At 46.1% G+C, this 22949-nt stretch overlaps 1 protein-coding gene across 1 annotated transcript; it reads left to right on the top strand.

Moving 5' to 3' along the window:
- Nucleotides 1–16603: 16603 nt before the first annotated feature.
- Nucleotides 16604–21272, top strand: Bst2 (bone marrow stromal cell antigen 2). Its single transcript, XM_045137674.1, has 5 exons — nucleotides 16604–16992; nucleotides 19340–19415; nucleotides 19735–19795; nucleotides 20706–20836; nucleotides 20980–21272. Exons 1-4 carry the CDS (start codon nucleotides 16729–16731, stop codon nucleotides 20824–20826), a joined length of 522 nt encoding a protein of 173 aa, XP_044993609.1. The 5' UTR covers nucleotides 16604–16728; the 3' UTR covers nucleotides 20827–20836; nucleotides 20980–21272.
- The last annotated feature ends 1677 nt before the right edge of the window (nucleotides 21273–22949 follow it).

Here is a 22949-nt window from a genome sequence, read left to right as displayed (position 1 = left end):
TGAGTGCTGGAATTAAAGGCATGCGCCACCACACCAGCTTGTTTTCAAGGTTTTTGTTTTTGTTTTCAAAGCAGGTTCTGCTCTTGTGGTAAGGGGGGAGGGGAGGAGGTCATAGGGCTCCTTACAGAACAGAGAAGTTGTCTGTCTGTGTGCATGTGAGCAACCTTGAAGCCCAGTAGTTTAGGAGGCCTGGATGATAAAGGGAGACTGAAGGAAAGGGAAACGAGAAACATCAGCAGCAGGCTGTCAGTGTCCTTGAGTGTCCCCTCCCCGCCCTGTAACCCTGCTCCTCCATTGGCACATTGCCAAATATGTATTCAGCATCATGTTTTTTTGTTCGTTTCTTTTTTACTATAAAAGGTGTATAAAACCTTGAGCCAGGGTTCAGGTCTTAGCCAGCTAATAAAACTGCTTTCTTGTGATCTCAGTCCCTTGGTCCTTACTCTCCCACTTCACTCTGGCCCAGGCTGACCTGGACCTCTGTAGCCCCCAGGCTGGCCTCAAACTCAGAGCAATCCTCCTACCTCAGCCTCATAAGTGCTGGGACTAAAGGTGTGTGCCACCAGGCCTGGCTTTAAAATGAGTTTCTATGTTCTTATAAAGACATTTTTTCTTTCCTTCTTTTGGTTTTGGGTTTTGCTTGTTTTATGGTGCTGGGGATTGAACCTATGGCTTTATACATGGTAGGAGGACTCTACCCACTGACATACATCTCCAGTCCTTTTTGTGTATTGAGACATTGAATACACTACAAGCAACCAAGCACTGCCTACCTTTTTATTGTTCTAGCTTTCCTTTTGTTTACTTGGTTCCCCCCCCCCCCCAAGGGTTTCACTCTAGCCCAGAATGACCTGGAGCTCTCACTCTGTTGTCCCAGGTTGGCCTTGAACTCACAGCAATCCTCCTACCTCTGCCTCCCAAGGACTGGGATTAAAGGTGTGTACCACCACACCTGGCTTCTTTGTTTTTATTCTTTTTGCACTCCAGCTCAGGCTGACCTAGAATTCACTATGTAGTCTCAGGGTGGCCTCGAACTCATAGAATTCTTCTGTCTCTGCTTCCTAAGTGCTGGGATTAAAGGTGTGCACCACTATGCCCGGTTTACTTATTTGGTTTTTTGAAGCAGTGTCTCATGTAACCGGGTAAGAAACCTTTGTAGTCCAGAATGACCTTGACCAGCACTAGGGGATGCATGCAACTTGTTTGCAGTGGCCTGAGGCCCTGGAGTGTCTATTCTGTTTCTCTCTATCTGCTTCTCCCTCCCTCCCCCCCCCCCTCAAATAAATAAATGTGAATAGAAAAATTTTAAAAGGCTGCAGAGATGGCTTAGCAGTTAAGGCACTGCGTAAAGACTCAGGTTCAATTCTCTAGTACGTAAACCAGGTGTACAAGGTGACACATGCATCTGGAGTTTGCTTGCAGTGGCTAGAGGCCCTGGTTCACCCATTCTTTCTATGCGCCTCTTCCCCACACCTGTCTCTCTCAGATAAAAAAAAATTTTTTTTTTTTTTTTAAAAAGAATGACCGTGGCCTCCTCATCCTCTTGCTTCCACCTCCTGAGTACTGGTATTACAAATGTGCATTACCATGCCCCACTTCTGCTTGATTTTTTTAAGGCACTGGGAAGCATTTTTTTTAAATATTTTTATTTCTTTGAGTGCAAGAGAGAGTATAGGTAAACCAAGACCTCTTGCTAACTGCAAATGAAATCCAGTAAAATACATTTTGTGATTCTGGCTTTATGTGGGCACTGGGGTAAACATGGGCTGACAGGCTATGCAAGCAAGTGCTTTTAACTGCTGAGCCATGTCCCCGACCCCTCTCTTGATTTTTTTAAAGTTTTATCTGGGGGTTGGAGGAGTGGCTTAGCAGTTAAGGTATTTGCCTACAAAGCCAAAGGACACAGGTTCTATTCCCAAGGACCCACGTTACCCAAATGCACAAGATGGTGCATGTGTCTGGAGTTCGTTTGCAGTGTCTGGAGGCTGTGCCATGCCCATTCTTTCTCTCTCTCCCTCTTTCTCTCTGTCAAATAAAAAATAAAGTTTTATTTGCTCATGTGTGTACATGTGTATGTGTATGTATGGACACACCAGGGTTCTTGTCATTGCAAATGAACTCCAGACATACTCACTTTGTGTCCAGCTATATGTGAGTGTGGGGAAGCAGTAGGGTGATGGCCCCCCAAAAAGCAAAGGCAGGAATGTCTTTGGGCCTATCCTTGCAATCTCCACTTTGCTAGAGATCAGAGAAGAATCTGGCTTCTCCTTCTCTCTTGCTTGAAGGAGTTTCCTAGACCTACTTTTCCATGAACAACCTGAGTCCCCCTTTTTTTTTTGTTTTTGTAAGAGCATTAGTCACCATGGCCCCTGTCATAGGTTGTCCCCCTCTGGGGATCTTACCCGTCATTGGGTACCATGTGTTTAGCTCGCTGAGAATCCACTCCATGGCCTGTCTTAGGTTGTCCCCCTCTGGGGATCTTACTTGTCATTGGTCACATGGAGGGCAGAGAAGGTGGCAGTGGGTCATCTGAGGAACTTAATTCCTGAGTTGCCAGCCTGTGATAATGTATGTCGACCTGATGAAGTTTTATTGCCTCTAGCCGCTGGTGAATAAATTGTGTAATTTTGTTAATTACACAATGCCCGAGAGTGAGGAGAAGGAGGGGGAGGGGTCCAGGTAGAGGGAGAAGGTAGGGTAAGAAGTCATGTAAGCCCATCCGCAGAGGGTTGTCCTGGAGGTCCCACTGCCTCCTCTCCAAGTCTTCCTGGAGCCTCTTAATTTTGTCCTGGATGATTCCCAATTTATTAGTGTAAAAGCAGCATTTTTCCTGTAAAAACAAACATGCCTCCCTTTTCGGCCATTAGTAGGTCTGGTCCTCTCCTGTTTTGTAGGACTACCTCAGCCAGGGAATGTAGCTTCCAGGAATGATACCTCCATCTGGGATTAAGGTGGCTGGGGCACAAAGTCTCATCCAATTGGTGGGCAGAAAGTTATAGGCCATCTCGCCTCCACAAACATAAACCATTCCAGAAGGCGGGCAGCGTTGAACACTGGGTTTAGTTGTGTTAAAAGTACAGAAAGATGAATGTATCCCACATCTATACTGGAATTATTAGGGGAAGGTGGGACCCAAATGCCCAGAGGAAATATTGGGAAAAGCAGGACGGAGATGGGGAAGGTGGCTGAGCAGTTTTTTAAGGTCATATGGACAACTGTACTGCAAGCAGCCAGAGAGGCCCAGATCAGAGGCAAAGCCAGCGATCCTCTACAAGGGAGGGCATTATTTAGTTTAGCAGGGTGAAGGACCATTTTAGGAACAGTCCTCAGGGGCGGGACACTCCCTAGAGAAGTGATTGTCAGTGTCCCCTTGTTGGGACAAATATTTTAGGTCTCTTGCTGGTACCCAAAAGGGTCTTTTTTCTTTTTACAAAGTTTTTCCATGGACAAAAGTCCATGAGCTTCACATAAGTTTCTTTCAAAAAACTTCATTCTGTTATAGAGTTTTTGTACTTTAATTACTTCTCAGTATAAAGGTTGGGGTTGGGAAACAAACAAACCCTTTGATCTCAGCAATATAAACATAAATATTAAGGAATGGCCAGCTCTTATCAGTAACACTGAATGTGTATAATCTTGCTTACATGTAGGTACTAAAGCCTTGCTGTCAAATGGCCCAGAGCTGTGGATACAAGGCCAGCCAAATGGCTTTAGGCAATTTTTTTCCTTTTTTATTTATTATGAACTGGGCCCTTCTGGGCCTCAGTGTAGAAAGACTGTGTCTGTCTCATGTTGTCCTCTATGATATTTGGGCCTTACCTGTCATCAGTACATGAATTCCATCATTCATGCCCTGTTTTAGATTGACCTAACTCGAGAGAATCTAACCCATCTTTGATTACCAGCCTCTGCAGGGGCTTTAAAGATAATGTCTCAGGAAGCCGGGGTCGGGTCGTAGCTGTATTCCGTGTATTTCTGTACGGATATCCATAAAGGATCTTAGAAGGCATATAATGACTATGGGCAGCAGACACAGAATGAGTAAAAGACAAACACCTGTAGCAGCAAAGCTCCCTATCCAAGAAGAGAGAGAATTCCATCCAGGCAAAGCAAACTTAAAAGCAAATATTAAGTCATCGGCAGCTTTAGCTGCATCAAAAGTAAGATGATTATTTTGCAAAGACAAAATCTCTGAATGTAACTGAATCAGATCAAATATCTCTTAAATGCATTTTTCCAACACTGTTTGATGTTATTATATTTTTTAGAAGTAACACAAATCAATTGAAAATTTACATGATACTTCAAACGAGTTTTTAACTTTTAACCCTAGTATATAGAGCATCTAACAGGTGAAACTGGATCCAGGGTAAGGATTGAGCCCAATATTATTTTTTTAATATTTTTTGTCATATTTTACTTCTTTATTTGAGAATGACAGAGAGAGAGGGAGAGAAAGAGAAAGACAGAGAGGGAATGGACGTGCCAGGGCATCCAGCCACTGCATACGACCTCCAGACGTGTGCACCCCCTTGTGCACCTAGCTAATATGGGCCCTGGGGAATTGAGCCTTGAACTGGGATCCTTAGGCTTCACAGGCAAGCGCTTAACCTCTAAGCCATCTCTCCAGCTCAAGCCCAAGATCTTAAAGGGAAGTACAGTTTCAATTTTTTCAGGAGCTACTTTAAAGCTGTGAGTATGAAGGATAGCTAGACATTAAAAGTACAAGCCAAAAGCCAAATGTCACAGTACACTTTAGGAACTCCTGCTAGGCACACTTTACATATCTTTAGATTGAAATCTGAAACCCACCATCACACCTTAAGATAAACAATTGAATATATTGGGGGCTATTTATTTAAATTACCACATTTCGCCCCTGGAGTCCAATAGATTTATAACCATCACACATTATAACTTGTTAGAAAAAATTAAAATATTTAGGGTAAATAATGGCTTTTTTAGTTGGTCATGTGGGGTAAGGATTCCCCCTTTTGTTTTTGTAATTGAGACTTGAGAGTTTGACTATATCTTTTAACAATAGCCTGGGCCCAGGGCTTGTATGGGATACCTGTGGAATGTGAAATTTTTCAGGTCTGAAGAAAATCTACAAAGGCCTTGCTTAGGAAGCAGGGGCCATTATCTGTTTTAATTTGATCAGGCAGCCCAAGAGTGACAAAACATTGAAATATATGACTAATAGCATGTTTATATTTTTCCCTGGCATGTGCTGATGCCCAGTAGGCAAGGGAAAAGGTCAGTGAGCCCAGTCACCACGAGAGGGCAGACTTCTCCCCTGTCCCCACCTGGGTCAGTCCAAGGGGGCCACATGGCAGTCTCCCAGGAAGTATATTGCATACCAATTCCCAGTAGGGGAGGGTCAGGCTCAAGCTGCCAGGAGGGGGGCCATCTATTTAAATTACTAAATTTCACCCCTGTCTCCCAAAAGATTTATAACTATTATATATTATAAATTGTACTTAGTTTAATTTTAATGGTCCCCACAGTCTTGACCAATTTAAGATATTAAGACCTGTAAAATTAAACAAGTTAACTACTTCTAACATATAAAGACACAGAATAAACATTTTTAACTGGTATAAGGCATAGCAAGGAGAGACTAAAACAATGTAAATTGAACCACCATAACCTAAAATTAGTCTCAGTGCCTGTAATTTTAACTTGCTTGAGGTTTTCTAGCTAAAATCTTATATTTCAGCTGGGTGTGATGGTGCACACCTTTAATCCCAGCACTCAGGAGGCAGAGGTAGGAGGATCACCATGAGTTTTAGGCCACCCTGAGGCTCCATAGGGAATTCCAGGTCAGCCTGGGCTAGAGTAAAACCCTACCTCGAGAAACAAAAACTAAACAAAACAAAAAAACAAATCTTAAATTTCTTAATCCAATATCTCTAGCTAAGCATATCAGTCTATTACAAACTTAACCTTGATTAAACTCTCTGGGCCTGGGCAGCAGGACGCAGCCGGCCCTTATGCCAGTAGCGCAGTTCCAACGAAGTTCCCTATAGTCTTTCTTTCCTCTTAAAAAGCTAATAAGCCAAGCCTCGAAGTTTGATGTTGTCTGCACTTAGTATTTTTAAACTTTTATCTGAATAGTCCATAAAATTTGGCTTACCACTCCAGAAGATGCCTTTAGTTGTAAGCACCAAGTCTATGCCTATTTCTCCAAAACAAAGGTTCCAAAAGATTAGCATCCACATGGTCAGGTTCATCTCAGCTCATTTCTGTCTATATCAGACAGCTTTAGGTTCGCTGAGATAAATTTCTATACCAGGTACAGTTATGGAGGAAGGAATATTTATTGAAGCTTACAGATCCAGGGGAAGTTCCATAATGGTAGAAAAAGCTGGCCTGCCTTCACAGGCCCAAGCAGAGAGAGAAGCACAAGCCTTCAGAAATACAAAAGCTACAGGTGCAGCTTGTTAGGCCCCGTTCAGAAATACAAAAGCTGCCGGCGAACCAAGAGTGAAAGGAACGAGAAAGAGAACGAAGAGATGTCAGCAAGTAAATACAGGTTATAGGAGCAAAGTTTAGCACATTAAATATGAAGACTGTCTTATAACTCATGAGAGTACACTCACCTGCACATGTACACTGATTACCTCCTCAACAACTGTCTCTCACAGGGAGCACTAGTCTGCCGGGTTCCCAGAGCCCCACGTTAGGTGCCAGATGCGGGGCTCCTTCCCAGGCAGGCAGGTAGTGCCGAGGGAAGGACCAGGCCTGCTGGTTCCTCCCTAGGGGTTGAGGGGATGATGAGCGTCGGACGACCCAGACCTCTCCTGGCCACCGGAGAAAAACCACACTGAGTCGGGAGTCTTTTCGAAGCAGGAACTCATAGAAAAAACTTGCTTTATTGCTATGAGCAGTTGCCTATATCATGTTGGGGACAAAGGCGAGGATTTTAGGATGGGGGCGGGGTGGGGGGGGAGGCAGGGGGAGAGGTAAGGGCCAATAGTAAACTGTAACAATTGAAATGGTAATTACAACTCCTACGCAGAAGTAGCAGGCCAGAAGCCATTAGGCATCTTGCTGAGTCCTAGCTGGCCAGAGACAGGTCGCCAAACTTTAGCTCGGCTCAGGAAGTTCTACTAGACCTCACAGGACCCAACACCTTGGAGGGAGTGCCCCTTTCCTAGAATTTAAGTCTAATCCTGATATTGTGGTGGGTTAAACTCAGCCCCAAAACTTGGTGTCCTGGTTGGCCTCTTCTTAAGCCAGACCAGTCAGCCCTCTGGCTCACCTGACCTTAAAGGTGAAGCCCTTACCAGAGGGCAAGCTCTCTTGACTGCCTGATCATCTCTCATGAACTTCCAGGTCCTGACTCCTATTCCCACATGAGTTCTCTATACCCTCCTGCCTCCACGTGGTGACAGCTATCTGCATTTTCTTCTCTTTCTTCTCTAAATCTCTCTTCTAGTTTCTTCTAAGCTCATTACATGGACTCTTAGACCACATGGATGTATCCATTTCCCTTCCCATCATTTTATACTTTGCTTAATAAATGTAATAATTTAGAGCCGGGCATGTTGGCACATGCCTTTAATCCCAGCACTTGGGAGGCACAGGTAGGAGGATCACCATGAGTTCAAGGCCACCCTGAGACTAGAGAGTGAATTCCAGGTCAGCCTGAGCTAGAGTGAAACCCTACCTCAAAAAAACAAAAAAAAAGTAATAATTTAATAGTTATCCTTCTCAGCCTGGTTTTCTAGTTTCTTGGTTAAATAACAGACATAAACTCAGGGATTAGAGTTCAAGGACTTTCCTGAACTTGCAACACACCATTACACTGGGAGTTGAACCTGGGCCATCAGGCTTTGCCAGCAAGCACACCATTTGATATATATTTTTTAAATTTTTTGTTTGTTTATTTATTTGAGAGCGACAGACAGAGGAGAGAAAGAGAGAGAGAGAGAAAGAATGGGCGCACTAGGGCCTCCAGCCACTGCAAACGAACTCCAGACGTGTGCGCCGCCTTGTGCATCTGGCTAACGTGTGTCCTGGGGAACCGAGCCTCGAACCAGGGTCCTTAGGCTTCACAGGCAAGTGCTTAACAGCTAAGCCATCTCTCCAGCCCACACCATTTGATATTTTTAAATACTTTATTTATTTCAGAGAGAGAGAATATGGACATGGCAGGGCCTCTAGCCACTGCAAAAGAGCTCCAGATACATATGCCACCTTATACATCTGGCTTATGTGGATCCTGGGGAATCAAATCTGGATTTTAGGCTTTGCAGGCAAGCACCTTAACCGCTAAGCCATCTCTCTAGGCCCGGTTTGATTTTTGTTTTATTTTTCAAGGTAGGGTCTTGCTCTTAGCCCCAGCTAACCTGGAATTCACTATGTAGTTCTCAGGGTGGCCTCAAGTTCACAGTGATCTTCCTACTTCTGCCTGCTGAGTGCTGGGATTGAAGATGTGCACCACCATGCCCAGTGGCCCATTTGAATTTTTTTTTGTTTTGTTTTGCTTTGTTTTTTGTTTTTTGAGATAGGGTTTTGCTCTAGCCCAGGCTGACCTGGAATTCACTATGTAGTCTCAAACTCACCGTGATCCTCCTGCCTCTGCCTCCTGAGTGCTGGGATCGAGGGCATGCTCCATCACACCCGGCCCATTCAAATTTTTAAGAATTATTCTTTCATATTCCTGATACTGAAAACTTAAAACAGGGGTAGCCATGAGCCCTAGGGGTGTAACATCTGCTGATGTCTAGAAAAATGTATATACTATGCTTATACAGCTGCTCAGTAAGCACTTCTCTTAATATTTATACCCTTATATTAATGCTGCTCTCACTTTGGGTAGAGAATCTTCTCTTTTCATATGGCAGTGACCTTGGGATGACTCAGAAGGTATCATAGTGCTGGAAAGAAGTGACTGGAGTACTGAGTAACATCTCGATCACACCTTCCAAGGCTCAAGGTCTAATGCAGAAGAGGTGGTGGAAAGAATGTAAGAGCCAAAGGAAGGGTAGGACTCCTTACAACGTGCTCCCTCTAGACATAAAATGGCCTGGATATCCATGACCTCATATTGCCTGACACTACCTACACAAGACCATCATAAGAGGAGGAAAAGATCATGACATCAAAATAAAAGAGAGACTGATTGAGATGGGGAGGGGATATGATGGAGAATGGAATTTCAAAGGGGAAAGTGAGGGGGGGGAGGGAGGGTATTACCATGGGATATTTTCTATAATCATGGAAAATGTTAATAAAAATTGAGAAAAAAAAACCTTAAAAAATAAATTAATTAAAAATTACAAAAAAAAAAGAAAGAAAAAGAAAACCTGGAAAAAAAAGAATTACTCTTTTTTAAATTTATTTATTTGAGAGCGACAGACAAAGAAATAGGCAGATATATATAGAGAGAGAATGGGCGCGCCAGGGCCTCCAGCCACTGCAAATGAACTCCAGACGTGTGTGCCCCCTTGTACATCTGGTTAACATGGGTCCTAGGTAATCGAACCTCGAACCGGGGTCCCTAGGCTTCACAGGTAAGCACTTAACCGCTAAGCCATCTCTCCAGCTCCCATTCAATCTTTAAAAATGTTTTATTTTTATTTATTTACTTGAGAGAGAAAAAGAGGCAGAGAGAAGGAGAGAAAGAGAATATGGATGTGACAGGGCCTCTAGTCACTGCAAAAGAACTTCAGATACATGCACTACCTTGTGCATCTATCTGGCTTACATGGGTCCTGGGGAATTGAACCTGGGGCCTTTAGCTTTGCAGGCAAGCACCTCAACCATTAAGCCATCTCTCCAGCCCCCGAGTTTTTGTTTCTTTTTAAATATTTTATTTTTATTTATGTATTTGAAAGAGGCAGGGTTTTTTGCTTGTTTTATTTTGTTTTTCAATGTAGGCTTTCACTCTAGCCAAGGCTGACCAGGAAATCACTATGTAGTCTCAAGGTAGCTTCGAACTCACGGTGATACTCCTAACTCTGACTCCTGAGTGCTGGGATTACAGGCATGCACCATCATGCCCGGCAAGGCAGTTTATGTTTATTTATTTATTTGAAAGAGGCAGATAGAGAGAATGGATGTGCCAGGGCCTCCAGCCACTGAAAATGAACTCCAGATGCATGTGCCACCTGGTGTATCTGGCTTACATGGGTCCTGGGAATCAAACCTGGGTCCTTTGGCTTTGCAAGCAAGGACCTTAACTGCTAAGTCATCTCTCTAGCTCTGTTTAATTTTTTTTTCTTTTCTTTTTCTTTCTTATTTTTGGGGTGTGTGTGTGTGGGTGTGGTGGTGGTGGTGGTGGTGGTGTTTTGAGGTAAGGTCTCACTCTGGCCCAGACTGATCTGGAATTCACTCTGTAGTCTCAGGGTGGTCTGGAACTCACATGAACCACTATGCCCGGCATGGCTGCCTTTAAAAAAATTATTTTATTTGTTTATTAGAGAGAGGGAGAGAAAGAGAGGATGGGTGCACCAGGACCTTTAGCCAGTGCACACTCCAGACACATGTGCCGCCATGTGCATCTGGCTTATGTGGGTTCTGGGGAATCAAACCTGGATCCTGGCTTTGCAGGCAAGCACCTTAACTGCTAAGCCATCTCTCCAGCCCCTTAAAAATATTTTTATTTATTTGCAAACAGAGAAAGACAGAAAGAATGGGCGTGCAAAAACCTCTAGCATGGGGTAAGGGAGGGTATTACCATGGGATATTTTTTATAATCATGGAAAATTTTAATAAAAATTAAGAAAAAAAAAAATTAAAAAAAAACTCTAGCAGCTGCAAAATAACGCCAGATGCATGTACCACTTTGTGCATTTGGCTTTATGTGGGTACTGGGGAATTAAACTCAAGTTGTAAGGTTTTGCAGGCAAGCACCTTAACTTCTGAACCATCTTTCCAGCCACAGCTGCCTTTGAGTCATTCATTGCTCCTGTAAGTAACCCTGCTATGTAAGTAACCTCAAAAACTCATGGATTCACCAAAACTGGTCTTGGTGTAATAATTCTTTGGTCTGTCATCTGTGGCCTACAAATACGGCATTGACCACTAAGCTATCTCTCCACCACAGCCTTGTTGTTTTTGTTTGTTTGTTTTGTTTTTTTTTTTAGGTAGGGTTTCCCTCTAGCTCAGGCTGACCTGGAATTCACTATGTAGTCTCAGGGTGGCCTTGAACTCATAGCGATCCTCCTACCTCTGCCTCTTGAGTGCTGAGAATAAAGGCGTGCGCCACCATGCCCAGCTTGCCTTGTATCTTTTTGTTTGCTTGTTTTTGTTTTACAAGGCAGAGTCTTGCTCTAGCCCAGGCTAGCCTAGAATTCACTATGCAGTTTCAGGGTGCCCTCAAACTCATGGTGATCCTCCTACCTCTGCTTCCCAAGTACTAGGATTAAAGGCGTATGCCACCATGCGGCCCCCAACACCCCCCCCCCCGGATTTTTTTTAACTAGTATATGCTAAAGGCGGACCTTGAGCTTCTGCTCCTCCTGCATCAGTCTCCTAAGGAGGGCCTTGAACGTGTGTGTGACTGTTGTATGTGTGTGGACTTCTGTGTGTGGGTGTGCATGCATAAGAACCTAGGGGTTGATGTCTGGTGTCTTCCTCAGTCAATCTCTACCTTATTCTTTTTTTTTTTTTTTCCGAGGAGGGTTTGTTTTAGCCTAGACTGACCTGGAATTCACTATGTAGTCACAGGGTAGTATCAAACTCATGACAGTCCTCCTACCTCTGCTTCCCAAGTGCTGGGATTAAAGGCGTGCGCCACCATGCCGGCTATTCTACTTTATTCTTTGAGACAGGGTTTCTCAGTGAACCTGAAGCTCGCTAATTCAGCTAGACTAGACAGTGAGCCCCAGAGATCCTTTTCTCTCTTCCTCCCCAGAGCTGGGATTACAGGTGTGCACCACCACACCCAGAATTTATGTGAGTACTTGGGATCTGAACTCAGATCCTCATGTTTGCACAGAATACACTTTACTCACTGAGCCTCTTGGCTTCAAACTTTCAACAGTTTTCCTGCCTCAGCCTCCCAAGTGCTGGGGATGGGGATGCTCTACCACACCGAAATGTGTTTAAAATCCAGACCCACCAAAAAGAAAGAGGATTCCAAGTTTCTGTTAAGTAAACTCATATCACAAGAGTATTGAAGTCTGTCAACACACTAAGACAGACTTGTCACACCTACTGTGGTGAATTTTGATCACAAAATGTCACTTAGCAATCATTGTCCAACCTGTATTTCTCTTCTGTTTTTCAAATCCATTAAGTTCTAAGTTACTGAGGACCCCACAACACCATATCTCCCATCCTCCCCTGTCACCACAGCCACATAAGAAGCAGTATTTCCAGCCAGGCATGGAGGTGCACACCTGTCATCCCAGCACATGGGAAACTGAGGCAGAAGGATTGTCCCAAGTTCCTGACCAACCTGGGATAGATAACAATCTGGAAGGAAAGAAGAAAGGGAGTCTCATGACAAAGGTAGGATCAATGGCACCGTGAGTCATTGGGGAAGGGCTCTGTCTCCAGCCCTTCTTCCTTCCCTGAAGGTTGGGATAGACTGGAAGTTGCAATCCTCTAATCCTGAAGCCACACAGGGGCTGTGGCCACCAGATCCACGTGAGCCTGCAACATGATACAATCATGGTGCTGGGGAGATAGCTCAAGAGGCAAAAGTGGGGCATGACATGAGCCTAACTAACTCCCTAATGGGGAGGCAGAGACAAGAGGAAACCCAGGCCTTGTGGGGTAGCTAGTCTAGCTAAATAAGTAAGACTCAAGTTCATCAAGAGACCCTGTCTCAGAAAACAAGGGGAAGGGACTAAGGAGATGGCTCAGCAGGTGAGAGTACTTGCCACACCAGGATGAAGACTGGACCTCCATCCCCAGCATCCATGTAAACCCAGGCATGGCCGCACATGCCTGTAACCCCAGGGCTAAGGGAACAGAGCGGGAGGATGGCTGGGGCTCACTAGTCTGCCAATATGACTGAAAACAGAGAGCTTCAGATTCAATGACAGACTCTGTCCAGAAGATGAGATGGGAGAGAAATGGAAGAGACCACCATCATGCCCTGGCCTCCACACAGATGTGTGTGGAGAGTACACACTGTACATGCACATACATATGCCACATGCACACTCCACACACACTGCACACATACCAAAGTCCTCCTGACACTGACCTCTGGCCTCCACTCATTCACACACACGTGCACATGCTATTTGTGGTGGTTTGATTCAGATGTCCTCCATAAACTCATATGTTTTGAATGCTAGATCTTCAGCTGGTAGCAATTTGGAATTGGAGCCTCCTGGAGTCAGTGTATTGTTGGGAGCAGGCTTATGGGTGTTATAGCCAGCTTCCACTTGCCAATGTTTGGCACACTCTCCTGATGTTGTTGTCTACCTGATGATGGCAAGGAAGTGATGTCCACCCCTCTGCTCCTGCCATCATTTCCCCCTGCTGTCATGGAGCTTCCCCTCAAGCCTATAAGCCAAAATAAACCCTTTCTTCCCACAGGGTGCTGTTGGTCAGGTGTTTGCTGCCAGCAATGTGAAGCTGAGTGCACCACCATTATATGCATGTGCACCCACATGTATATAGACAGGCATACAAATACATACCTACAAGGTCCATCAATTCAGGGTTTCCAAAGACTTTTACCAGTTGCATGCTAAGAAATGGTGACAAACTCCAAGTTTGTTTCTCACGATATCAGCCCTGACTTCTGACCTGCCCTTTTGGCCTCTGAGTTGGTCACAAGTTGCCTGTGAGGTCTGAAAGTGTCCCTCATAAACAAATACATCACTGTGACCAAAGCACGGCTCTGTACCTGAAGTTCTGGTGGGTTTCTGGTCCCTAACCCATATCCTCAGGACCTTGGGAGCAAGGTCACCCTCTGCTGCTTCCTGCTGGATGGCTGAGTGGCTGTCACAAGGGCTTCCAGGCTAAAGAGCGTCTATCTTCAGTCTGGTGCCCTTCTGGGAGGCCAGGGATCCTAGCTTGGCCCCCCACTGCTACAAACACAGAGAAACAGCCAACCCTGGGAAATCTGGACTGTGTTCAGGATTTGGCTAAAGAATATACTGTGATAACATGCAGCACCCCCCATCCCCACACACCCTGTTCCCAGACTGGTAGCCAGGCACCTATAATCAGGCCCATTAAACTCTGGCCACATGAACAGGATATCCTTTCCCCTGGAGAAATCCCTCCCAACACCCTACCCAAGGTCTTTCCCTCAGGGGTCCTTCTTGTTTTTTATTATTGCTGTTGCAGGGGTGAGTTTGAGACAAGGTTTCATGGAGCCCAGGTTGGCCTTGAACTCACTATATAACCGAGGCTGGCCTCAAACTCCAGATCCTCCTGTATCTACCTCCCTAGTGCTGGGATGACAGACTTGCCTCACCATGCCCATGCCCAGCTTCCCTCCCCCTGGCTTTGTGTTCAGCAGGGCACCCCTGTGTTTACTCAAAAACATAATCTTTGATCCTGGCCACACTTCAGCATTATCTGTATCCATCTGTCCCCTCCAAACACAGGCTGGGCAGATGTTCTGTACATCCACTGAGCACCTACTGCATACTGAAATACTTATATTTCTTCAGGGGCCCTGCTTTAAAGGCTGGTCCTGCCATTACTCCACTTTGCAGATGAACAAATGGACCTGAACCTTTTGAAGGCCATTTGTTGCACGGGGATGGCCTGTGCACATTCTGGAAGCCTCAGCCAATTTCTTTCTGGTGCCAAATAAAGAAGGGCAGTCTGGACCACCTCCTCTCATCCAATCTCCCAGTTTCCCACCAACTTTAGGATTTATTTTATTTTATTGAAGCAGGATCTCACTTTAGACCAGGCTGGCCTCAAACTCATGGTGATCCTCCTACCTCAGACTCCTGAGTGCTGGGGTTAAAGGTGTGTTACACCATGCCCAGCTGCTCACCAGGGCTCACACACACATCCTCCATAGCTCCCATGGTCCACTCAGTGGAGGCAGAGGTGCTCAAGGGTCTCCATGGGGACTCCTGATCACAAACCCTGGCCTTCTGGCTCTTCTTTTGGACTGGGTGTTGGGGAAGCTTTTGTCCCCTGTGCTGAGGATTTCCATACTCCATCCCCCACCTCCTTCTTCCCTCCTCCCCCTGTCAAGCATTCCTCAGATGAACTAGGTCACAGTCCTGGCTTTCACTTTCCAGGAAAATGAAACTGAAAGACTGCAGTGTCAGGAAAATTAGAAGGTTTATTACAGCTTCATGCAGGCTGCAGCAGAAAGCCCAGGAAGTTAATGTAAGGGTTAATAAGTTGGGGGTCCAGGCAAGCATTAATGTAGTACACAGAAATTACTGGAACATGATGGCCCTAAAACGGGCTTTAACACAGGAAATTATTTGGGGTTGTAAATAACTTTCCAAACCACAGCCTGATAAGGTCACCTGCTGCACAGGAACCATTGTCTCAGGCTACATGGGAACTATTGCCCCAAACCATGCAAACAGGCTATTATTACAAACTAGCTAAGCCAGACCTAAGAGTCTCATCTGGGAAAACAAGTCAGCAAAGGAAATAGCCCTGAGCCAGGGATGGTGGCACATGCCTTTAATCTCAGCACTCTTGAATCTGAGGTATGCTATGAGTTCAAGGCCTATCTGGATTACTGAGTACCAGGTCATCTTGGGCTAGAGTGAGACCCTGCTTCCAAAAACAACAGCTGGGCATGATGGTGCACAACTTTAAACCCAGCACTCAGGAGGCAGTGGTAGAAGGATCACCATGAGTTTGAGGCTACCCTGAGACTACATAGTGAATTCCAGGTCAGACTGGGCTAAAGTGAGGGCCTACCTCAAAAAAAGGTGGGGGGAGAGCTGGGCATGGTGGTGCACGCCTTTAATCCCAGCACTCAGTAGGCAGAGGTAGGAGGATCACTGTGAGTTCAAGGCCACCCTGAGACTACATAGTGAATTCCAGGTCAGCCTGGACTAGAGTGAGACCCTACCTCAAAAAAACAAACAAAAAGGGGGGGCTGGAGAGATGGCTTAGTGGTTAAGACATTTGCCTGCAAAGCCAAAGGACTTTGGTTCAATTCCCCAGTACCCACGTAAGCCAGATGCACAGGTGGCGCATCGTCTGGAATTCCTTTGCAGTGGCTGGAGGCCCTAGTATCCCATTCTCTCTCTGTGTGTCTGCTCCTTTCCCTCTCTCTCAAATAAATAAATAAAATTTTATTTTAAAAAAAAAAGAAAAAACAAAAACAGGAAATAGTTTTGCTCAGTTTCGTGGTTTTTTTTTTTTTCAATTTTTCCCCCATTCTCTGATCTGCTTGTCCCTTCCCCTTAAATATCCTTCTTAGCTGTGTCTGAGCACAGCAGCCTCAAATCTGTGGAATGGGGTTTCTTGTCCATTGCTGTTCACCTGCTCTCCAATAAAGAACAGCCTGCTGTTGAGGTAACATATTCTTTCTCTTTATGTCCATGTCACTCTAATTGGTCTCAGCACCCCAGTCTCTGATCCAACAGTTGACATCAGCAAAAAAACCAAACAGGCAAAAGCTCTGCTGCTCATGCTAATGAGGGGGTGTGGCCTGCAGGCCCGCTGCTTGCTCTAGGCTTTCAAGCTCCTAAAAGCTGCTGTACACCAGACTTCCTGGAACTGGCTATTTGGCAGAGAAACTTCTGCCTTTTCTCCCACAACTAAGGGAAAATCTGGATAGGCTCTGCTTTTTATCACCATTGTCCTGTGAAGCCCATGGATGAACGATGGAAGGAAGACAAGGGAACATTCTCCAAGTCACAGCTGATCATAGGGGTCATAGCAATGCTGGTGGCCCTGAGCCTGATAATTCCCCTCATCATCTTTGCTGTCCGGGCCTATAGTGAAGCCTGCCAGAATATACACCAGGCAGAGAGAGCATGCCGCAATGGCACCCACCTCCTGCAAGGCCAGCTGACCCAAGCCCAGGAGGGCTTGCTGAAGGTGGAAACCCAGGCACACACCTGCAATCAGACTGTGGTAAGCTACTGTAACTACCTTGGGAACCTAGAAACCCTCCACAGAAACGCCCCACTGTGCCTGGGGTGGGGGAAGACGTGGGGAAAGCAGTAAGATGGCTGTGGGACCTCTGCACCAGGAGGGCCTTGGGTTTGCACACCAGGGATCGAGGAGTTGAAAATTCTCTCCAACACTGAACCTTGAGGTGGGTGAGGCCTTAGAACTCCCAGCAGCACCAAATCAGGGTCTCTGAATAACCCCCAGTAGGACTTGAGGGATTCTCCAAAATTTTTCCAAGGTGCTGGTATGGGGGAGCTTGAAACTGCCTCAGCCTTTGCACTTTTGTTTGTTTTTGCTTTTGCTTTTCAAGGTAGAGTCTCACTCTAGACCAGGCAGACCTGTATTTCACTATATTGTCTCAGGGTGGGCTGGAACTCATGGCGATCCTCTTACCTCTGCCTTCTGTGTGCTGGGATTAAAGGCACGCGACACCACGCCAGGCTTCCTTTGCACTTCTTGGTAACTTTACTAAGCCGTTGAAGAAGAGGCTATTGAAGCCCAGCATGGTGGCACACAGTTTTAATCTCAATGAGAAGGGGCATGCAGTTAGGGTGACTGGACCTCCTAAGGTAAAGCAGGAAAGTTTGCACTTGCTAGAAATCAAAGATGACCTGACTTCTTGTCTCTTGCCTGGTCCCTAGACCTGGAAAGGAGGTCTTTCATAGGACTTAAACATTGTGATTGAGCTGGGAGTGGTGGTGCGCACACCTTTAATCCCAGCGTTGGGGAGGCAGAGATAGGAGGATTGCCATAAATTTGAGGCCACCCTGAGACTACAGGGGTTCAGTTGGTAGAGTGTTTGCCTAGCATGCATGCGGCCCCAGTTTCCATCCCCAGTACTGCATAAATTGAGTGTACACCTGCATACCTGTACTCAGGAGGTGGAGGCAGGAGAGTCAGGAGTAATTCTTGGATACATAGTGAGTTAAAGGCCAGCATGACAGGCCATCTCAAAAATCAAAGCAAATCAAAACAAAAAGGTTTAAAACATCATTTCTTTTGAAAACACACACAAAAATAAAATTTCTAGCTGGGCATGGTGGTACATGTGTTATGTCCAGTTCTCGGCGCTCCCAGTGACCACCGAGGAGAACTAAACACGTATGCAAAGACAAGGAGCTTTATTTCAGGATTAAACTAGGACTCTTGACTTCACCAACACAGTGAATCCATACAAAAGCCCCAAGTAGCAGGAGGGCAGGGTTTTTATAGGGACTTGAACAAAGAAGTAGGGGGCAGTTACATGATTGGTTGGTTTAAACAGAAATTGTATTTGTATTCTTTTTGACTGGCTGGGGCAGAGAAGCAGCATGCCTGGACATGTCTAGGGGCTGACTCAGGTCCTCTGCCTTAAGCAGGAATTTGAAACTTAGGCCTAGCCGGGGTCGCACCTTACTGAAGCCTGTCATGGCGCCAGTCTGGTTTCCGGGTCTTTCACATGCTTTTTTGTTTGTTTATTTTTTGAAGTAGGGTTTTGCTGAAGTCTAGGCTAAATTGGAATTCACTATGTAGTCCCAGGGTGGCCTCGAACTCACAGCAATCCTACCTTTGCTTCCCCAGAGATCAAAGGCGGGCGCCTCCATGCCTGGCATGGCACATGTTTTTAATATTAGCACTAAGGAGGCTGAGGTAGGAAGATCACCATGAGTTTGAGGCCACCCTGAGCTACAGAGTGAGTTCCAGGATAGGTTAGGCTGGGCTAAAGTGAGACCTGCCCAATAAGTATATAAATAAATTAATGAATAAACAAACAAACTTCTAATGTGTCTGAGAAATTTTAAATTTTTCACGTGAGTCCTCGTATTGGAAGTCTTGCAGTTCCTTCTCATCAGCTAACTTGCTCTGGGAAAATCCCCTGTGCTGGAGACCTAGGAGAGGCCTTACTGATTTTCTTGGGCACTAATGCAGAGCATCTGGAAATTTCGCCAGGGTTTGAGTAAGGAGTGGAGCTTAAAACTCCCATTTTGGGATGATATCAAAATAAAAGAGAGACTGATTGAGATGGGGAGGGGATATGATGGAGAGTGGAATTTCAAAGGGGAAAGTGGGGGGAGGGAGGGAATTACTATGGGATATTGTTTACAATCATGGAAGTTGTCAATAAAAATTAATTAATTAATTAAAAAATAATAAAAATAAAACTCCCATTTTGGGAGCACATGTTCACCTGTAGCCCTGGGTGAAGAGAGTTGCAACAAAACAGTTAACAAGTCTTTAGGATGGAAGTTCTTTTCATGGCAGGGCTCAGGAGGGAGTCCAGGGCTCAGATGCAGCCAGAACCCCAGTTTCTGACGTTTCTTCTTCCCAGGTGACCCTGAAGACTTCCCTCCAGAAGCAACAGGCTCAGAGCCAAGAGCAGCAGGCGCACATACAGGACCTCGAGAGTGAGAAGGGGAGAAAGAATCTGGGAGGGGCTGGGCAGGAATTGAAGAAGAAGCAAAGCTGGGTGTGGTAGTGCACGCCTTTAATCCCAGCATTTGGGAGGCAGAGGTAGGAGGATCATGGTGAATTCAAGGCTACCCTGAGACTACATAGTGAATCCCAGGTCAGCCTGGACTACACAAACCAAAAATAAATAAAAATTAAGAGGTAAAGCAGGTCCCGAGGTTATTGCTAGAGAGGAAGTGAGATCCTGCCTCTGGGATGAAGCTGGGGAGTCAAGGCCATAGGCTGACAGGCCCCTTCTGATTCTATGTCATCCAGGAAATATCATCAATCTGAACCGGAGGCTGCAGGACATAGTAGCAGAACTGGAGCAATTAAGGTCAGATACCTCCACTCCTACCTGAGGCTCTACCCTTGTCACTTTCATCTCCCTACCCCAAGACTGGGGACCCACTTGGCTCAGAAAATACATATTGTAGTTGGGCATGGTGGCGCACGCCTTTAATACCAGCACTTGGGAGACAGAGGTAGGAAGATCACCATGAGTTCAAGGCCACCCTGAAACTGCATAGTGAATTCCAGGTCAGCCTGGGCTAGAGTGAGACCCTACCTCAAACCCCACCACCACCACCAACAACAAACAAACAAACAAACATTGTCTCAGGGAGTAAACTGCAGGTCTCAGAGAACCACGCAGTCTGGGTAGCTGCTGCCGGCTCCTCTCCCTAGGAACTTGGGAGGGGTGGAGGGCAGCAAGGAGCTTCTAAAGCCTGAACAAGTGAAGGTGAGTAACACAGGACTGTGATGCCAGCACACAAAAGGCTAAGGCAAACCGGGAGTGGTGGTGCAGCCCTTTAATCCCAGCACTCGGGAGGCAGAGGTAAGAGGATCACTGTGAGTTTAAGGCCACCCTAAGACTACATAGTGAATTCCTGGTCAGCCTGAACTAGAGTGAGACCCTACCTCAATACCTACAATGCCAGTGTGGAATGGTATGGAAACTGGAGAATCACTGGGGTTTGCTGGTCAGCCAGCCTACCTGAAAAACAACACAAGCTCCAAGTTCAGTGAGAAGTTATATCTCAGAAATATGGTGGAAGAGTGATAGAGGAGGAATTGTCCACATGTATATATATACACGATGTATACACACACACACACACCAAAAACTACACACATCTCAAAAGTATTATAATAATAATAATAATAATAATAATAATAATAATAAAAGATCGGACACATGAGCAGGACTCGGGCCTGGCCTTGCCTGAGTCCCCTTCTCCCCACAGGAAAGAGAAGAAGGCTTCAAGGCAAGTACCTGTGTTCAACTTTGCCAGCTCCCTGGTCACCTCCAGCCTCCTCAGACCTATAGTGTTGCTGATATTGGTCCTGGGTGCCTTGATGCTCTGAGGAGTCTCAGGTGAGGAAGGGCCAGTGGAGCTGGAGAACTGCCCAAGTGCAGAGTAGCAGAGCCCACTGGGAAGAGAGTGCTCAGGGATGAAAGTGGGGCTGGTGGTTGATGGGCCCAGATCACTGACCCGAGTCCCTCTCACTTTGTTTTAGGACACAGTCTGCATTTATACAGTCGCACCTGTTTTTGACATCTGGGGTCCTATCTCTCTTGACAGGCAGGGAAACAGGATGGCCCTTGAGAGGCCATGGCAGCCTTGGGGGTGTACAGCTGAATGGACCTTTGGCTGCCTCCCCTGAGAACTGCAGTGTCCCACTTGGCCATGGGGTAGGTGAGGTGGGTGGAGTCGGGCACCTGATTTTGGCTGTTACAGTTTTGTGGGGATGTCACTATCTTCTGTGATCTCTGGGCTTCAGAAAATAAACACCTGTTTTGGGAAAGAGAACTTTCCTGTCAGTGCTTAGAATTTCATTGTGTCCCATGCATGCTCTTACAATATCTGGAGCTGCTTGTAAGGGTAGACACCTCATTGCTGACCACACCTGTCTGCCCCACCCTGCTCTGTTTGCATCATAGGAGACACTCTGCAGCCTACTTCAGTGCTCAGAGCAGGTCAAACATGGTTTGCCTGTCTTAATCACTTATTTCTACAGTTCTAAGAAAGAGCTAAGGAGCCAGGCATGGTTGTATATGCCTTTAATCCCAGCACCCACCTGGGAGGCAGAGGTAGGAGGCGCACCTTGAGTTCAAGGCCACCTTGAGACTACATAGTGAATTTCAGGTCAGCCTGGACTAGAGTGAGACCCTACCTTGAAAAAGAAAGAAACAGGCGGGGTGTGGTAGCACACACCTGTAATCCAAACACTTGGGAGGAAGAGGTAGGAGGATCACCATGAATTCGAGGCCACCCTGAGACTACATAGTGAGTTCCAGGTCAGCCTGGACTACAGTGAGGCCCTACCTCGAAAAAAGAAAAGAGGCTGAGTTGGAATTTAAATTAGGATCTTCTATCACATCCAAGCCTTTGTTAGAATGCTTTCTCATTCTCCCTCCACCAAACTCATCCTGCAGTATCCCACTCTGAGAACTTCCCTCTCTGGAGAATCTTTTTGCTTCTTCAAAATAAACAGCTACAATTTCTATTGACCCTTCACCCACTTTCTGGTTCTTCCCAGTCACCACAGCCCTTTCCCCTGTTTCCTTCCTTCCTCCATGTCCTTCTGGAACCCCAGCTATTTCCTGTCTTTGGTATTGCTATGCCCTAGATTTCTGTGCTGTCCTCAGACCCCACAGTGCCCACAGGCCAGTTGGTGGGCAGCCCTGCCAAATGTCCCTGTCATAGCCACTGCTGGCCCTCTTGGGGCCTCAGTCCTTGTTTGCCCCACCCAGCCCTCCACTAGTTTGCTCTGCCTGCTGCCTGGAGACCCCAGTCATCACTGCCAAGGTCTAGGTTAGAGACTTGTCATAGGTTGTTTTTTGGGGGGGGCGCGGGGGTAGGGGGAAGGTTACTCAAACCCCATACCTGAACTTGTGTCTGTTCTAACAAAGAATTGACAAGGATGATGTCTATAAACTATTATATTTATTCCATAAAGTCCAGAAACCAAAAGGTGAGGAGTGGGTACATCCACATGGTCTAAGGACCCATGTAAAAGTCCATGGGCCTAGGGGAAAAATGTGAAAAGGAATATTCTAAAAGAGAGACTTTGTACTCTAAGGATCAAAAGGCAAAAACAAAACTGGTTGCAAGGACCTTAGGTGTTGGGAGATGAATAGCCCAGGAGCACAAAAAAAGACAGAAATCCCTTGTGGGCTCCAATGGGGCTTTTTATTATGTGCATGGGGCTGAATCCAGAATGAGCCAGCACACGTGGGTGCACAAGCTGAAAGGGGCTGGGCTTGAACCCTGTGCCCACCTGAGTAATTCCAGCTCTGCCTCCTCCGGGCCACGCCCCCTCCTCACTGGGATTCTAGGCGGGTCTCTACCACTAAGTGGGCGCGGCAGGGGGCGTCCTCTGTCCTAGCCCACAAACATTTTGGGCTGTTATTTTCTGTGAGGAAACTATCCTAACAGATGTGACATCTCCAACAGATGGGAATAGCACCCATCCTTCTCCCAGGT

This window comes from Jaculus jaculus, chromosome 1 (genome assembly GCF_020740685.1).
Source record: "Jaculus jaculus isolate mJacJac1 chromosome 1, mJacJac1.mat.Y.cur, whole genome shotgun sequence".
Taxonomy (NCBI): domain Eukaryota; kingdom Metazoa; phylum Chordata; class Mammalia; order Rodentia; family Dipodidae; genus Jaculus; species Jaculus jaculus.
Note: the sequence above shows the minus strand (reverse complement) of the source record. Positions and strands in the feature narration are given on the sequence as shown.